Raw genomic sequence first — 17,407 nt, 5'->3', positions numbered from 1 at the left:
GAAAGGAAAATCTTTGAAATCTTCCTCCATTAGTGCTTCAGATATTAAGGCAAAGGTGCAGCATCAACAGGGTGGAGGTAAGTTCCTTCTCTGAGTTGCCAACTCAAAACACATCCCTTCCTTCAGCATCTCTCTTGGTTGCCTCAGGCTATATTCATTGCTGTGAAAACTATACGTAAAACATTCCAAGTAGATCACAGAATCTGCTCGAAACCTGCAGAATCTTAACTGGCAATCCAAGCCTAATTCCCAACATTGATTTGTCCCAAGTCCTCAAACATACATAGTTACCTTGCTGTCTAAAACTCAGGACTCCTGCCACACTGTAGAAATCGTAACATGAATTTCCATCCAAGATTCTGCCTTCTTTTCTTAAGGAGCTTGTTTCATGATCTTGAGCTAGTTATGCCTGGTCAGAGCAAGAATGCACGTCAGTGGCACACAGCCCAGAGCTTCCTTCTTTACATGCCTCCACAGAGTACTTAGGTCCTTGGCTCAGATCTCAGCCCTTGCTGGATTTAGAGACAAGTGCATCCTAACCAACAGTACAGGAAACTCTCAGTCACAGACACGTCTGTATGGTTTTACTCTCACAGATGTTTATTTTTAAAGCAGGCACTCTGTCAGTTTCTAATTTCTAAAAGGAAAACTTTCCTCACTGAGTTATCCAATTACTTGCATAGTCACTGGCATGAAGTGGAGACTCAGTTCTAAACTTTCTAGTCAGCCCGAATATGCACTCCCAGTAAAAATGCATTCAAGAAAGACATAGACATATCCACTCACATCTTAGAATGCTGAAGTACTCACATCACCCAGTTGCCTAAGAACAAGCCATCTCGGGGCATGATCATGGCCTCCCAAGATTTCAACAAGATTCTGTGTAAAGAACCAGGCCAGTAGCTTTGCAAAGGTACAGGATATGGGAATCTCACTCCTTGAGCAGTGAGAAGACACCAAAATACATTTTAAAACCTGAATCAGTGATAGTGAATGAGTGCTAGAAGCTTCTCACTAACTTGAAGCTTTTCCTATAAAAGCAGCATTAAAATTAAAGGATATTTCCTCAGCAATTACATAAAGAACTAACTAGAATGAAAAAAGAAAAGCTACCCTTCCACTAGTAATTATCTTTTCCAAGCTGCTTAAGGTGTCATGTTGGGGAACTCATATTTTGCAGCTTTAGGTGCACCTGTTCCGCAAATGAATAAACCTTGTAACTTTCAAGTAATTCTATACTAGTTTTAAAAAAGCCCCAAAACAAAACACCAAATAAAACAGTCTTCAGCCTCATTCCAAATGAATTATAGTTCTATTTTCAGCACAGTATTTACCTTTACATACTAATTTCACTAATCGTGATTCAGTGGGTGATTAGGACAGTAGAGAATCTGCCTGGGATCCTCTGCGGTTGTACACCAGACATGCCTGCCTGACCTAAATGGCAGGAATGTTAATGCCATTTTAAATGGACAAGTCCTTAAATGATTCAGTGTAATGGCTGCTTTACTGAAAGCTTTGTTTGCAAAAAGGTCAAGCCCCTTTCTTATGCATAAACCATCATTTATGTTTTGGTCTTCTAACCAATGCCTGCAAATTGGCAGGCCCACCCCATACAGTTCCAAAAATGTCCTTCTCTGTCCTTAGGGCAGCTTCCAGTGGGAGCTCTCTTCCTGCTGTCACCACGTTTTTCACAGCTCGGATCACAGTGGTCGGACCCTCTGTGTACTGAGCCAGCCAGGTCCGGGCCTGTCCCAGCGCTGTGGTTCCGTCCGAGGACGGCAGAGTCTCCTGGGAGAGCCCCAGGCTCAGCGCTCTCTCGGGGTCCACCCGGGCAGCCCCGGCCAGCAGCTGCAGGGCTGCACCACTTCCCACGATCCGCACCAGCCGGGCACCGCCTCCCCAGCCTGGCACCAGGCCCATGTGCTTGTGCACAAACCGAATTTCACTTCCAGGCGTCATCAACCTGTCAATGAAGAACACACAAAGGTCAATCCATGCACTGACTTTTGTTTACAGCTAGACGGTCCTAATTTTCTATTTTCTCCTCCCCTCTGCTTCCAAAGGCTGATACAACTTGACAGCATGCTCATTACAGCCGGAGCTGGAATATCTTAATTTTTGCATTACATGGTGCCATAACTGCAGCTTTTGACCCTTCTCAAAATTAAATATATATACTGCTACAAGCAAAGATTCTTAGTGTCCATACTGATACCTCTAGTCAGTTCTAAAAAAGTGTTGAAAACAGAACTGCACACAGAGAACACATTGCATTTGTTCACAGTGCGACACTGCCTTGCTAATTCATGCCTAAACCAAGAGGGTATTGGGTAAAACCCAAGCAACCTAATATACAAAACATTTCTCAAGAGGATGGATGTAGTCTTAGTACTGATCTGAACAGGGGAGGTTCTGTCAGCACCATGGTGATTACAGCACGGGTGGAGCTTTTTTGTTCTGTATTTTAGAGATCCATTTGAGTTTGATTTCTAATTTCTTATTACAGAGAGAGAAATCAGGATGGATGCTTAACTTATGGCTCACAATGCACAATAGAATTGCTTTCTAATTATGCTTGCAATATGTAATATAATTGCTTCCCTCTACAAGATAAGCAATATTCCTCTTTCCAAAGAGGGGTCACATCTTTCTTTTCTATGCTTCTCTTCTACAGCTTCTCACCTCCTTTACTTAAGAAGAGCTCATTAAGCTATTTCCCTGGAGGTGCTCTGCTGCAGCAGATTATTGTGTCTTCACACAGTGGTCACACTGACACATGTTGGGTTAGTGGAAAAAACCTCTAGAAATAGAAACACATAGAAAAGATGTACAGAAACAGACCAGTGCTTAATCTTTCTCAAAGTGATGTTCAGCAGTGTGGTTGCTTGCTGCTGATTGTAAGGCAAAGGATGGAAATTACACTTGTGAAATAAATTAGCTTCTACTTCAAGCACTAATTGGCTTTTTGAAGACAAATCTTGTAATACTGAGGTCTACACACAAGTCTGTTTCCTAACCATGCAGTTTTCCATAGCAAAAATACTGAGGTGAACAGCTTTGAAAGGGGAAAGAAAAGAAAAATCTTAAAAATGCAACTACTTCTAGGGAACTCACTGTTCTCATATCTGCTCAGATATTGTTAATTGTGAGTTTGCTTGGTTGCCTTATTCTGAACCAGAGCACCATCAGCATTCATGCCACACTGTACATCATTAGAATTGAAGAGCTTACACTTTATCCCAGATCCAGCACAATGCACAAAAGCAACAGCTGACGGGCCAGATTGCATGAAAGCCTTTTTGTAGAGATGGCAGGGGAAGGTTGTCTGACAAAAGGAAGAAAGCAGAGTATTGCAGAGGAGGAAAGGCTTTAAGCTAACATTATCAAGTGCTTCCCAGACCCAGTAAATCCCAGGGAGCTCAGGTCTCTTCTCTCAAAAGAATGATTCTGCAAATACTCCAGAACTCCTTTACTGGCTCAGTTTACTCTGCAATTTGCTCACACTCAGTGTCTCACTGGAAAAACAGTAATGAAAACATTATCAAGGGTTTAATTCTAGCTGTGCTGAGTGATGTTAGGGACTAGAAAAGAAAGGGTCATAGGCAGCTGGGCATCTGATGCTAGACAACCGGTAGGCAGTGTCACAGGACAGCCGCCACAGTCAGGGAAGCCATGTTGCACTTGTATAATGAATGTGAGATTGTTTCAGACAATGTTCAGTATGTGGGAAGGGCTCTGTTTCCCTGCGGAGTCTTCACTCCCCTCAGAGAAAATGGAACCAAACACAATGAAAGAAAAGTAAACCACTGACAGCTTAACTCACAGAGAGCCTGCGAGGCTGCAGCTTCCAGAACCTCCCTGGGATTCACCTCTTCCCACAATGCTCTTTTGAACAAGCTTCACAGAAAATACTGATGTAAGGGATAGTCAGTGGAAAGTGTAACTGTAGTACTGGACTGCCTTCAGGCTTCAGAAAGGTCTTTGGTTTTTCAGACTTTTCAACTATGAATCCTCTCCTGAAGTCACACCACTTCTTACAGAAACCACTCATCACACTCTCTGTTTTATCACTCACTTGCAGTCCCCATGCCCCAGGAAGTAATGGAGACCTGAGCTCATGTCTGAAGAGCTGGAAGCAGCTGCCAAGCCAGCCTGGGACCAGCCTCTGAATGCCACCAGCTGCAGCCTCGCATACATATTTGCCTTTTTATTGTATGAAAGGAATTGGGTCTGCCTTCTGAGACATGACAGATCTGATCTCCCGTAAAAAGAATTTATATAAGAAAAGCACATCAAGCATTACTTAACATAAAGAGGCAGACAGGGAAAATCTGGAAAGGCCAAAGTACTGTTGCTGAGCTGTTTATACCTTATTCATCTAGTACTGGTCCTGCCTGAGACAGAGTAGTAGATCAATACAAAATTGACCCTGATTTCAACACTATGTCTGTTCTTGTCTCTCATGCTGCAGGAATTAAAATCTGGGTCTCCTGTATCACAGGGGAAGGTCATATTGCTAGACTCCTACACATATGCCTTCCCTGCCCTAATAAAGAAAATCTGTTGCATGACAGTACTGCAAAAATATTTATTCAATGTAATTAATGTACAAAGTGACAGAAAACAGGGGAACATACTGTAGAAATGTGAAGGGTAGAAAAATCCTCACAATTTAAATTGGAACTAAGAGGTTAAGGTAATATAAGCCCCAAAGTGCAGCTGAAACCTTATTTGAGAACCTTTTAATTCCATGTTATGAACATTGCAATCCCCCTAAAAAGAAAACACAGTCACCACGGGCCACATCCAATTTTGTGTTAGTCATCTAAAGCAAACAACCTACAGCAAATGTTCCTGCTGTACATTTTAAAATGTTCTCAGCTGCACTAAATGTTATAAATCCTCCCCCTTTGATCTGAGATTCCTCCATTCTATGATATCTCATTGCACCCACAAACGACTGTCACACCACATCTCATCACATCACTGGCAAAGCATGTGAGAAGAAATCTTGTTTGTTATTAACATTGCAGCCTAACAAGTCCCACCCTTATAAAAGGTACATTTGCTCCCAAAGGCAGCAAGTGCTTGCTCACAGCAAGTGTGAGCTAACAGCTATGCTTTCTTTTGCTAAAGCATTTCCCAGCTACTCAAAGCCAGAGCATGTACAACAAAAGCTGAAAATGCAAACAAAAATATACTTTCTCATTTTTTTTATACCTGTTTATTATAAATACTAATGTTACTGAGCTGTTCCAATGAGTATAATCAGTTCTTTGGCAGAACTAAGATTACATTACATTACATTATATTATATTATGAGCTGTGCTGGCCCTTACCTCATTGTTTCCTGGACTTCAAGGATTGCTTATATTCAGCATTTTGACAAGACAAAGGTACTGATCAAGTTTACTAGGGAGGGACAGATATCACCCTTTATTTTATGCGTTTTAAAAGTACAACTATGCTTTTGAAAGCCATTGAAGGGAAAAAGGACACCTAAAGCATTATATGTGTTGTCAGCAACCTTTTGTTCCTGTTCCCTGTTTGACTTCCAGTGTCACATAAGGACACAGCTCCTGACTTCCGATGCTCCCCCCTTTTAGTTGGCGTAGGACTGGCACACCATGGAGGCAGCCAGCCAGCATCATGCAGTGCTGTAGCACCTGGTTCCCAGCTATGGCTGTACCCAGACACGGCAGCCAGAACTGCAGGAGATGACTCGTATCTCCCCCACAAATACTTTGGCATCCTTCTCTCAAACCACCAATATTAATATAAATAATAAACAGAGCTTATGTCTTTGGGTCACAGTAAACTTTCTCACCAAATCCACTACCTTCTATAAAATTCAGTAACACCTATCTGCAAGGTGATTGAACCAGCACAAAGTGGAAAGTTCTCCAAAAACAAGAGTCAAAGGCCTTGGGGTATATTTAAAAGACATCCACGATTTTAGCATGCAGTAGAGCAAGAGTTACAGAAATAATAATAATAATAATAATGTAGAACTACATATTTTGCAAAGCATAGATGCAGGACACCCAGACAGATAAAAAGCAATGTCTATGGTCAGCCACACACCCACTTTGGCACAGGGTGATGGGGAGTGGGGGTTATGGTCAGTTCATCACATGTTGTTTCTCCTCAGGGAGAAGAGTCCTTCCCCTGCTCCACTGTGAGGCTCTTCACACAGAGACCGTTCTCTACAAACTTCTCCAGTGTGATTCAGTCTTCCACAGGGTGCCGTCCTTCAGAATAGCCTATTCCACTGTGGGTCCACAAGACCAGGAAACCTGCTCCGGCACGGGTCTCCCACAGGTTCACAGCCCTCTCTTGGGCATTTGGTGTGGGTCTTCTGCAGGGACTGCAAGTAGATCTTTGCATCCCCATGGTCCTCCATGGGCTAAAGGGGCACAGCTGCCTCACCATGGTCTGTAGGGGAATCTCAGCTCTGGTATCTGAAGCACCTCCTTCCCTCCTTCTCTTCTTCCTCCTTCTCCACTGACCTTGGTGTCTGCAGGGCGGCTCCTCTGACATGTTTTCACCCTGCTCTTCTCTGGCCACAATTACAACTGCACAGTAACTTTTCTCTCCTTTTCAGATATGCTATAATTCCTGACTGGCTCAGCCTTGGCCAGCAGCATGTCCATCTTGGAGCCAGCTGGAATTGGCTCTCCCCAGTATGGAGGAAGCTTCTGGCAGCTTCTCACAGCATTGTACCTACTGCTACCCCTGTAGCCCTCCTCCTACAAAACCGGCCAAACAAACCCGAAACACCACCCAAATCACACACACAACTATTGCAGGCACAGGAAAAGAGAGCCATTAAAGAAAAAAAGGAAACTACCAGGAAAAAGTAACAGAAGGAAGATTATCAAGAGTCAAACATTTGTTTTAACCAGCAAAAACAGAAGAACAAAGTTGATGTATAATGCTGCCATACACTTTGCCCAACATGCATGCCTTTCTAATACACTCATCAATATAGCATCAGCTCAATTAACTCTTTCAAAATTTAGTAACAGCAGTACCATGCTGAAACATGGCCAAAAGAGCTTTTTAAAATACACATTTTTGGGGAGTACAAGTTCAAGAGTTTGTTGAGAGGTCAGGTATGACATTATCTGCAGACGGTGTTTATCATGCAAATTGAACTTCCTCTGCCAGGTGGATATAAAAATTTAATGATCTTGCTGGCAAGTGAACAAAAGCTTATGTGTAACTGGTTTAGGGTTTTGTGACTTCTCTTGGTGAGTGTTACCAGGATAATTTGCAAGCAGCAGCAGCAGCTCTCGCATGCTGGGCCTTAAGTGAGCAAGAAAGTCAGTCCATTGTCCAGTTCTTCCCTATTTCCCAGTTGTGCCTTCTCAACACTAAATATACAATCCCTGTCCCACCACTTAATGAACAAATTGCACCTCATAATCTCACTCCATTGTCCTCAGTATCCTAGGGAACAGACACAGCATATCCCAGTATTGATGGTGGGCTCCTGAAGCAAGTGAATAGGACTTAGGCAGCAGAGCTACACCAGGTACTGTCTGTAATCTGATCTCGCCTCTCTTGCTGAGGCACACAAAATCCAACAAAAATAAAGAGCTGCTGACCATATGCGGTGATAGTGTACTTTTAGTCAATTAAACTGTTACAATACATTAAAACAAAGCAAGAGAGAGTTGTGATTGTTGAATTTGTAGCATCAGAGGAAGAAATAAACTACCCGTTCTTTTATTTGTATAGCAAAAGCCTTGATTTCGGATTAAGCAGAAGTCCTTTATTTCAGGTTGGTTCAGTGCAGCACATAAATCAAGTAATCTTTTCTAGACTGCATTCTAAGCTTCTTAAATAGGAAAAAAAAAGCAGCTTTAAAGGGAATGGCTGAAATGCAATAAATGTTCAGATAAGGCAGAAGTGGGTAGTTGGATTAGTTACAGAAAGCAATTCTGTAAGAGAGAAACATCACCTTTGCTGCAAATGCACCCAGATAATTCTGTAGCTTCAGTTTCTTGGGTCAGACAGGGATACTAAGGCATCATGCCGCAGGCAAGTGGCAGCTCTGAAAGCTGGACCATAAGGAGCAATTAATTGGGGCTGTAAAAGCTGTTAGCCTGAGTTTGGACAATCACTTAAGCAGTCAAGCACTGTGGAACATCAGGTCACAGTACTTTGAACAGTTCTTGTAGCACATACCAAGGGGTTTGGAATCTTCCAAGCTCGATGCCTTCTCCCCATTTTCTTTAGCATGGCACGTGGATTTGTAAGGTTTAACTTGTATCTAGCACCCACAATCCACCTCTGGTATCTGTATTCCAAATCTCAGAGTCAGAAAGATATACACGATATCATGCACCTTCCCATTTAATATGTCTTCTACTTGTTCTCCCCATCATGGAAAGACAGATGTTGAAGCATGTGTGAGAAAATACAGAACTTCCTTAGCAATAAGAAACAAATTCTTCAGGCACTATATATGTATGCTCCTTGGCAATTGCCGCAAAACTAATCCCTACCTTCTCCAGAATGTTTAACAACAAAAGTAATTCCTGAGTACAACCTTGAAAACACAACCTGAATATGAACTACTGCCTTGATATTTTCACAAAGCCACAGAAAGCCTGAAATGACTAAAGGTAAGGCTGCAGTCTGTGCCTGCAGAGACCTGACCTGGAAACCTAAACACCAATAAGTTAATTACATGACAACATTGTGTTCTATCTATCTTGTGTAAGCTTTGTCCAATATTCCAAGACACAAGCCTTCCACTGTTATTACTGAAACTCATCTTGAAACAACAAATGTATGAACCAGTCATTTTTGCAGTAAAAATGAATTTTGAAGCAGCAAGGTACCGTGGGAAGAATATTCTGCGGAAGAAATATGCACTACTATACTAAAATAATTTAGCCAGTCAGCAAAGTTGCTGATTAGCAGCTTCCAGTCCTTACTTCAATTTTCATGACAGATGTTTTTAGAATTAGACCCTTAAGAATGAGACAGTCTCCTCCAAAAAGCAAGCTGGGACTAATTAATCCCTCCCTGCCTATCCAGCGCAGTGTCTCGGCAGTCTCTTTATCACTACACCATCAAATAATTACCTAGATACTCTGTAAGGGGATTATCTATACAAAATGGCTACAGATTTTTCTGAAAGTCATCTTACTAAACCCTCTATCACCAAAAACACCCACCCTTGTTTGCTGAAAATGTTAACAAGTTCATCCTGAGAAGAGTTAGTCATAATTTCACTTATCTTTCAATCTCACACAATTAGTTGGATATGCTTTAAAGAACCAAAAAGACACAGATTAAACATTTAATCAATAAATCCTTGCTAATTCTATTTAGCAGATTTTTGAACTGGAGCAATGCAGTGAATATTGACAAGCCATAGCTGTTGCATGCTTTCCCAACACAGCTTGCTAGTATTAATTCCCTCTGCATCTCTCCTGTATCTTCTTTCTCACTGGGAGCTTCTCATGTTTCTGCCCTATGCAGAGAAATAATAAAGCACTTAGATATTGCAGCAGTTGCTACTTCAGACCCAAGACAGCACAAAGTGAGACTTCCAAAGTGAAAATACTGTACAACCAATTAAAGTAAGGATTTGTGCTACATGCTTGTGGTGATGGTCTATGCAGAGACCACTACGGCATCATAAAAGCAAACCCCTGCAAATGGTTGTTCTTTCTGAAAATCCTTTAGTCACAGATATTAATTTGACAGATGACTAGATGGTAACTAGCAAAGAACATAAAAATGATGACAAAATAGTTTAAAGATAATCTGGGGAACTGCATGCCTTATGCTTATCTTGGATACAGTTGCTAAAAGATGCTCTGCGATTCCAAGTTTCCATAGGCTAAAAGAAGACTGTGCACATTAATAATCTTTCCTGTTTATCAGCTTTAATCCATAATGTTTTCAACAAGAAAGCCATGGAAAGAAGTAGGTCCAGCTACTATTTTTACAAGCCCATTAGAAAGTCACCCCTTTCAAACCCTTTCAGTGATTTAAAAACACTCCACCAATTAAAATCTTCTTTATTTGAGGTTTAAATAAGAAGCAAAACAAAAATAAAAAATCCTATCAAGCCTCCCAAGCACAGAGTATTCTAGCACACTCTAAATCGCAGTGTCAAAAGAGTAGGCTTGATGCCATCCTAAGAAATTTCACTAACACAAAAGCTTGCTTTTCTCACAGTTCTTCTCAAATTGCTTTACAGAGACTATATGGACTTTTATTTATAGTTACTGAATTTTGTAACACTCTTAGTGCATCCATTTCCCCCCCACTCACCACAAAGGCTAAGAATCAAAATTTACAAAACGTAGCCCAGAAAAATCTCTCACGTCACCCTAACACATATTGCCTTTACCCCCTACCTTTGCCATCCTCCAGTCAGATTTTCCAATGCATTTTATGGAACTCTAAGGACCAGGGTAAAAATCAGATCAAGTAAATAGACTCCTAATTCCAGAAGTATTTTCTTAAATTAGAGTTAACATTCTTCTGAGTTGTCTGGGAAACCTGAGGGCACTTCCCAGAGGGGAGCAAAGGGACCTAAACAATGAGAATTGCATTCTTCAAAGGAGGCTTTAAAATAGCAATTTATAACGTGATTCTATTACGCTTTCTCACATCACCCAGAGTCAAATGAAATGCAGAAGAACAATTCACAAAGTCATATCATTTGACTGATGCCAACATTTTGAAAAGTGGAGTCTAAAAAATGGAATACGTAGCAACAAAAAGGGTTAGAGGAAGAGTTGGAACATTGGGAGACAAGTTCAGAAATTGCTAAACAAACATGAGCCATTTTAGGAGGAATGTGGTCCCTAGGAATAAACAGGAACTTAAAGTGTGGATAACCACCACCAATTGCCCAAATATTGGGATATTCAATGTAAGAGGAGCCTCCAAAATCAACAAAGCCAACTCAAAGAGGCTGCAAGATTGCCAGTTCTAAAGGAAGCCATTACAGAGAAGAAGTACAAAAATAACAGTGTTACTAGGAAAAGATCCCTTGGATAACGGGAATTAAATTATAATAGGCTGACACAGAAACTGCATGTCCTCCAAAAAAGAGCATCTCATTAGCTGCAAAGTCTGCTGAGAAAAACCAAGCAAAGGCCTATCAGCAGCATGAAGGAACTCAGTAAAGCAGCAGAAAAGACCCTCTGGGAGAGTGCTCTGGCAGGACTCAGACTAAAACTGGTCTAGATGATTGTATAAGAACAACCAGAGAAGTGAAATAGGGTCTATTTCTTCAACACTTCCCTGATCTAAGGGCCAGAAAGATTGATAGCTTGATAAAGGGATCTAAAAGGAAAGAAACATAGGGAAAGACTGCTGCTAATACTCTGCAAGGAGAGTAGCACAGTCTCAATCAAGACAAGGTAGGTGAGGCTCCCCCAAAGTCTCCTGCAGGTGATGTCTGCTGTCACACCGGCTGCCATCCACGCACACTTTCAATCTCATTCTGGACCAGAACCTCTCAGGAGTCAGGTGCAGATGGAGGCTCACACAACAGACCTTGATTAGAGGGCTTAAATCAAATTTTTTACCTCAGGCTTGACACTTTCTCACCCATGGTTTCACAGAAGCCAGAGAGAAAAAAGCATGCTATAAAAAGCTACATTTCTTCTAAAGGGGATAAATGAAGCTGGGTATTGAAAATTGCAGAAAGACATTTTCTGCAGCAGGAATGAAAAATTGAATTAGACGGCAGATCACAAGGCAAGAAATAAGGGCCCAAAAAAAGCATGACTGATTAAAACTCCATGAGCAGTATTAAACGAAGTAAGATGAGCCTTTTTATTTTGTTTCCCCCTTCCCAGTCATTTTTCAATAAACTGACAGGAAAGAAAATTATTTGGCCAAACCACAAAGTGAATCTAACCCATTTTCCAGGATGATACTTCTTTAGGCTCCCATGCAATGCCCACAGTTCCATCCCCACCACAGTGCTGGGGGTGGGCAGCACCATGCAGGAGGGGCTTGGTGGAGGCGGGGATAGGGCTGGCCAGAGGGCTCATGCAGCCATGCCATGTGTGCTGCACATACACATGTGTGACCCCTTCTCAATCTGCGATGTAACATAAAAGCTGTGTGAGCCACACATCACTCCCTCATCCCATTTTGTGCCTAAGCATCCAAGTGACATGAGCAGTTTCAGAAAACAGCAGAAAAGTAAATTAAGAGGCCTTTCCTAGGTAGGAGAGACCAATTTTTTTATAACTACATGGAGAGCAATAAAGACTGCCCTGTCCACAGGTGCTGCCTTGGACCTGTTTCACATTCCCTGTGTGCACACTGGCAAGGAGCAGCATGGCTTTACAAAGGCTTATTGAATGAACACAGGGCTCAGATCACAATTTAAGAACACATAGAACCAAGAGAATAAAGCAGATAGTTACACTGGGGAGCTCTAATTCCCCTGAAGTGTGCAGTATAAACTCTAAAAATGGAATTAATGACCCAGAGCCATAAAGTTGGACCAATATCCCATCGTTCAAGATGCAGTGCCTGGATCCACCTTACTACCTGCATGCGTACAACAGCAACACATGGGCTACCCCCCTATTTCTCCTCCCCTGTTTACCAATATCTTACTGACACTCTCTTCTACTAATTCCCAGTTATGACTATATTTGAATTACCCTGGTGTCAGTGGGTCCCAGACACCTCAGTTACCATACAACTATTTTCAGAACAGTTTTCATCTTGTCATGGCACTTGGGCCTTACCCATGAAGCAGGTTTTAGCTACTCTTCACAGGCTGCCAAAGCCTCTGTACACAAGTGAATGCCAAAATAATGCTCACAGAAAAATTACTCATGCTGGAAATCTGAAATGTGACATGAGTCTTTCCTTCCCAAAAAAAAGAAACTAGAGCTCTTTGGATTCAGTTCAAGCAAACATTTTCAACAACAGATACGCCTTTTAGACTAAAGCAAAAATTTCTATCAGGAAAGATCCAGTGATATTTTACCAGACTCTTTGATGAAAAAGACCACCTGGAGGCAAAGGTGTTTGATTGTAAAATTTTTAGTCAAATTTAAATTACAGTATTCCTCTAGAAATAATAATACAAAAAAAGTACAGTGGAGTTTGTTTTCAAAGAGGAAATACTGTATTTTTAAAAATTATATGCACACTTTCATATAGCATGTGCAAACCATATTTATAACTTTGGCTTCCCACATCTTTATTTTTATCATGTATGTTTATCAAAAGCATAGAAAGCAGAACAAATTCCCAGACCAAATTCAAGAGTCACTTAAGGCAGAAACATTTCAATCACATTTTCTGGTCATCTCTACTGCTCATGCACAAAGGGGAGGAGGGATTTCCCAACAGTGGGTGAGCTTGGCATCTAAAATGTCAAAAACACAAGAAATCACCTCAGTCGCTTGAATTCACCTGACTGGAAAGGAGCAGCATTTCTTGGCATTAGCCCTAAGAGATGCAAGCTGCTCTAATACTTTATAATGGATTTGCTGTATCAGGTTTCTGCAACTCACAGCACTTAAGAACTTAAAATACAACACAACATCACACTAACAACCCTTCACAAGACACAGGGTAACAGGACACGCTTTGAAACTCAGCTGTCTCTGCATGCTGTGCTACCAATGCTGCATTTGCACTTCCTACACAATTTCTGACTAAAGCAAAGAGAGATCATACACTTAGTTTAAGTCACTAGTGATTCAATTATAATGGAATGTTGCCACTTTGTCAGGATACCATGTTAATTTAAAACCAAAAATACTGACATGGTTTGGTTTTTTTGAAAATTATCATGGTGACTGAGACCTAAGTTTTTCATGTATGATACATGTCTTCAGAGATTTTTTTGGGGAGGGAGGGGAAGAGCACAATGCTATAACTCAAAAAAGCATAAATGAGATAGAAAATTTAACATTAAAATTCTACATTGAAGCAGTACATTGCTGCTTCTCCTCTTTACATTTTAATATAGAATATTAGTTATACTGATGGGGATCTCAAACCAACTTCAGATCACTGACATCAAGTTCAGAATACCTGGACAAGAAGCAGGCACATTTTCAGCAAACTGTAACAGGTGCCTCATAAATATACCTAAGAGTGTGTATATATATATATATATATATATGTGTGTGTGTGCGTGTATAGTATCACCACAAGTATAACTCCCCTTGCTATCTTTTCATTTACAATTGTTTTCTCTTTCACACATACGCAAATCCACGCTAATTTAAATTATTGGGGTTTCCTCAGTTTGTATATTTCCTTTTTGTTTATGAATATGAATCCTCAGTACACAAAATAGGACTGGAATATAACACCTAGTAACAGACCACGGATAGAGCAGAAGTTCTTATACACACAACTGTTTAAGCACAATAGGAATCTATTTTACATAAGAATTTACAGTAGTTTCACGAATACAAGCCGCACGGATTATAAGCCGCACCCCCGGTGCCTCGACAATGTTGCTGTCTTTGTCAATAGATAAGCCGCACCCCGAATATTAGCCGCACTTTCGTTCGTCGCGAGAATCCGTGCGCAGCTTTCACAAATTGGCCAATTAGTAACAGGATCGCGGCATAGCGGGCTTTACTGGCTCGGGGCGGGGCCAGGAAGGCTCGGCCCGCTCATGGTTGCCGACGGGGCCGGGTGGCCCAGCTCAGCGCCACGGCTCGGCGGGGCTGGCCGGCTGGTGCTGCCGCCGCCGCCGGGCTCGCTGGCCCCCCTCTCCCGTCAGCACCGCCCCGCTGCCGCGTTCGCTCGCCCGGCTGGCAGGGCTGCCGCCGCCGGGCTCGCCGCCCGCCCCGCTGCCGCTTTCGCTCGCCCTGCGCCGCGCCTCGCGAGCGCCGCGCCTCGCGAGCGCCGCGCCCGCCCCGCGGCGCCGGCGCTTCGCTCGCGGCGGCGGCGCTTCGCGAGCGGCAGCGGCGCTTCGCTCGCGGCGGCGGCGCTTCGCTCGCGGCGGCGGCGCTTCCGCGAGCGGCGGCGCTTCGCTCGCGGCGGCGGCGCTTCCGCGAGCGGCGGCGGCGCTTCGCTCGCGGCGGCGGCGCTTCCGCGAGCGGCGGCGGCGCTTCGCGAGCGGCGGCGGCGCTTCGCGAGCGCCGCTTTCGCTCGCCCCGCCGGCAGGGCTGCCGCCGCCGCCACCAGGCTCGCCGGCCGCCCCCTCCCGTCTGCACCGCCGCCGCGTTTCCTCGCCCTGGCCGGCACTGCAGGCCCCCGCACCGCCGGGCTCCCCCACGCTGCTGGCCCCGATTATGCTGGGCTTCCCCCGCTGCCAGGCAGCCCCACCCGCCGGCCTTCCTGCTTCTGCCATGCTCCCCTGCACTGCTAGCCCCAGTTCTCCCGGGCTCCCCCGCCCTGCTGGCTCAGGCTCTGCCGCCCTCCCTGCCCCGCCCTGCTGGCTCAGGCTCTGCCGCCCGCCCCCACACTGCTGGCCCCGCCTCTGCCAGGCTTTCCCACCTCTGCCGGGGCCGGCCGGGCTCCAGCTTGGCTTGGGGCTGCCGCGGGCTCTCACTTCCATGTTGGCAGCTTTTAGAATTTTGTTAATAGATTAGCCGCCCCGGAATATTAGCCGCACTTCCGGGTTTCCACCAAAATTTTGGTCAAATTGTTGCGGCTTGTATTCGTGAAATTACTGTACTATTTGATTTATTCTTACTGAGACTGCTGAGTAACAGCATAGTAATTACTTTCTTACTGACTACAAAATTCAGGAAGTAAGAAGCTGAAACCACCAAGGTTAACAAGTTCAAACAGTTCATGGACTTGTTTCACACAATTTTGCGTAAATCTGGAAGGAAGAGGAACACAGAGGTCCAGCCTGCAAGGCTCCAAACCTTCACTGAGACCTTGGGTTGCTCTGGATCAGAGACAAAAACAAAACCAGGGGCTGAAGAGGAAGACTGGAAGTTGCAATTTTGAAGGCAATGTGTACAGAGAAAATAGGCTGAGATCTACACAACGTTCGCTTTCACATAGGGAAATTGAGTCATTTCAGGAACATCTGGTCATTTCAATGAACAGTAACTCTGAACTGCAAAAACAGGAAAAACACAGGCCTTCTGTTGCTTTTTGGTGAGATACTTGACTTATACAGGCATCTTCACTGGCAAACCAGAGGGAAGAAGTGAGCTGGGAATATGCAACAGGGACAACACCCTCGTCCTCTACCCAAGGAAGCTGTTCAGGCACTCTGTCCTCATGAAGCCACAGCCCAGTATAACCTCACCTCAAAATCATTAGACTGGAATATATAAGCGCTTCTCACACTTCATATAATTCAATTTGTGGAGATATCTGATAATAATTATATGAAAAAAAAATAGTAGTGAAGATCAGAAATTATGCATCAAACTCAAACACCTCTAGCACCAGTTCGTCTAAACCAGGAATTAGTCACTTCACAGATGCAAGCAAAATGGACAATTCCAGTGCATGTATACTCTTTTTCTCAAATTTTCTTTGAAACTTAAATCCTACTTCTCTCAGTGTATCAGCAAGTATCAGAATGGGTCTAGACCTGTATTCTCTAAAATCTGCCTTATCTAAGTTTTCCATTGTCTAGACTATCTCTCTTTACTATTATCATGCAGCACATTTTATCAGCTACAGACAGGACTGTTCAACAGAAAAGATGTAAGATTGCATGGTACAAGTAGTCTAAAACATAAACACATGTTGGTAAGAAAAAAATTCACTTACCCATGAAAAGATGGTTTGGCCTCTCAAAAGCAAAAAAAAACCACCAAAAAACCAAAACAAACTAAAAAAACCTAGAATTAAGTAAATCTCTGCAAAAAGACAACTTCAGAAAGAAAGCATCAACTCAAATTCATGCTTTGTTGATGTTATTTAAATTTCTACGAAAATCACACAGTGGTAAATTTGAATTGTAGGCTACATCTAAACACCCTCTACCTGAAAGACTGTAAACACACAAAATTCAGTCCTAAATGAAAACTGGTAAAAGACACCCCATACCCGCCCATAAATACAAGGCAAATAACACATGCTCTTGAGCCCATTTCTAGCAGTGCTTACTTAACCACATATCAAATGTACCATTCAAAAATAAGAACAGCCTTCTTAGAGGCAGGCAATGTGAGACTTTTAAAATCATAACCAGAAACTTGTAGTAACAAACCCTCAGGGCTCTAAAAATGTGAAGTGATGTAGGACTGCACTGGAATTCTAAAACTGCAGGAGATTTTAAATACACAGACACGCACATATACATATACATATATTTATATATGAGACCAAAATTCTATATAGTTTAAAAAAAAGTGATCTACACTACACAGCAAGCACTTGAAGCTGTGCAAATGTGGTGTCCCACCCTTAAGGAGAGCATGGTTGAAAGGAATTGTAAAGGTCAGAGGGTCCACAA

The 17,407-nt window shown here is 42.9% G+C and overlaps 1 protein-coding gene across 8 annotated transcripts in view; it reads right to left on the bottom strand.

The window, feature by feature from the left end:
- Positions 1 to 579: 579 nt before the first annotated feature.
- Positions 580 to 17,407, bottom strand: part of ECHDC1 (ethylmalonyl-CoA decarboxylase 1) — a 41,483-nt gene continuing 24,655 nt past the window's right edge. For all 8 annotated transcript variants that reach the window (XM_033054416.2, XM_033054410.2, XM_033054411.2 and 5 more), the window contains one exon: positions 580 to 1,966. In XM_033054416.2, the coding sequence (XP_032910307.1) occupies positions 1,561 to 1,966 (406 nt within the window). In that variant the 3' untranslated portion in view covers positions 580 to 1,560. The remainder of the gene's footprint in view (positions 1,967 to 17,407) is intronic.

The sequence above is a fragment of the Catharus ustulatus genome, chromosome 3, assembly GCF_009819885.2.
Source record: "Catharus ustulatus isolate bCatUst1 chromosome 3, bCatUst1.pri.v2, whole genome shotgun sequence".
In the NCBI taxonomy this organism is placed as follows: domain Eukaryota; kingdom Metazoa; phylum Chordata; class Aves; order Passeriformes; family Turdidae; genus Catharus; species Catharus ustulatus.
The sequence above is the reverse complement of the archived record's forward strand: the minus strand, read 5'-3'. Positions and strand labels throughout refer to the sequence as shown.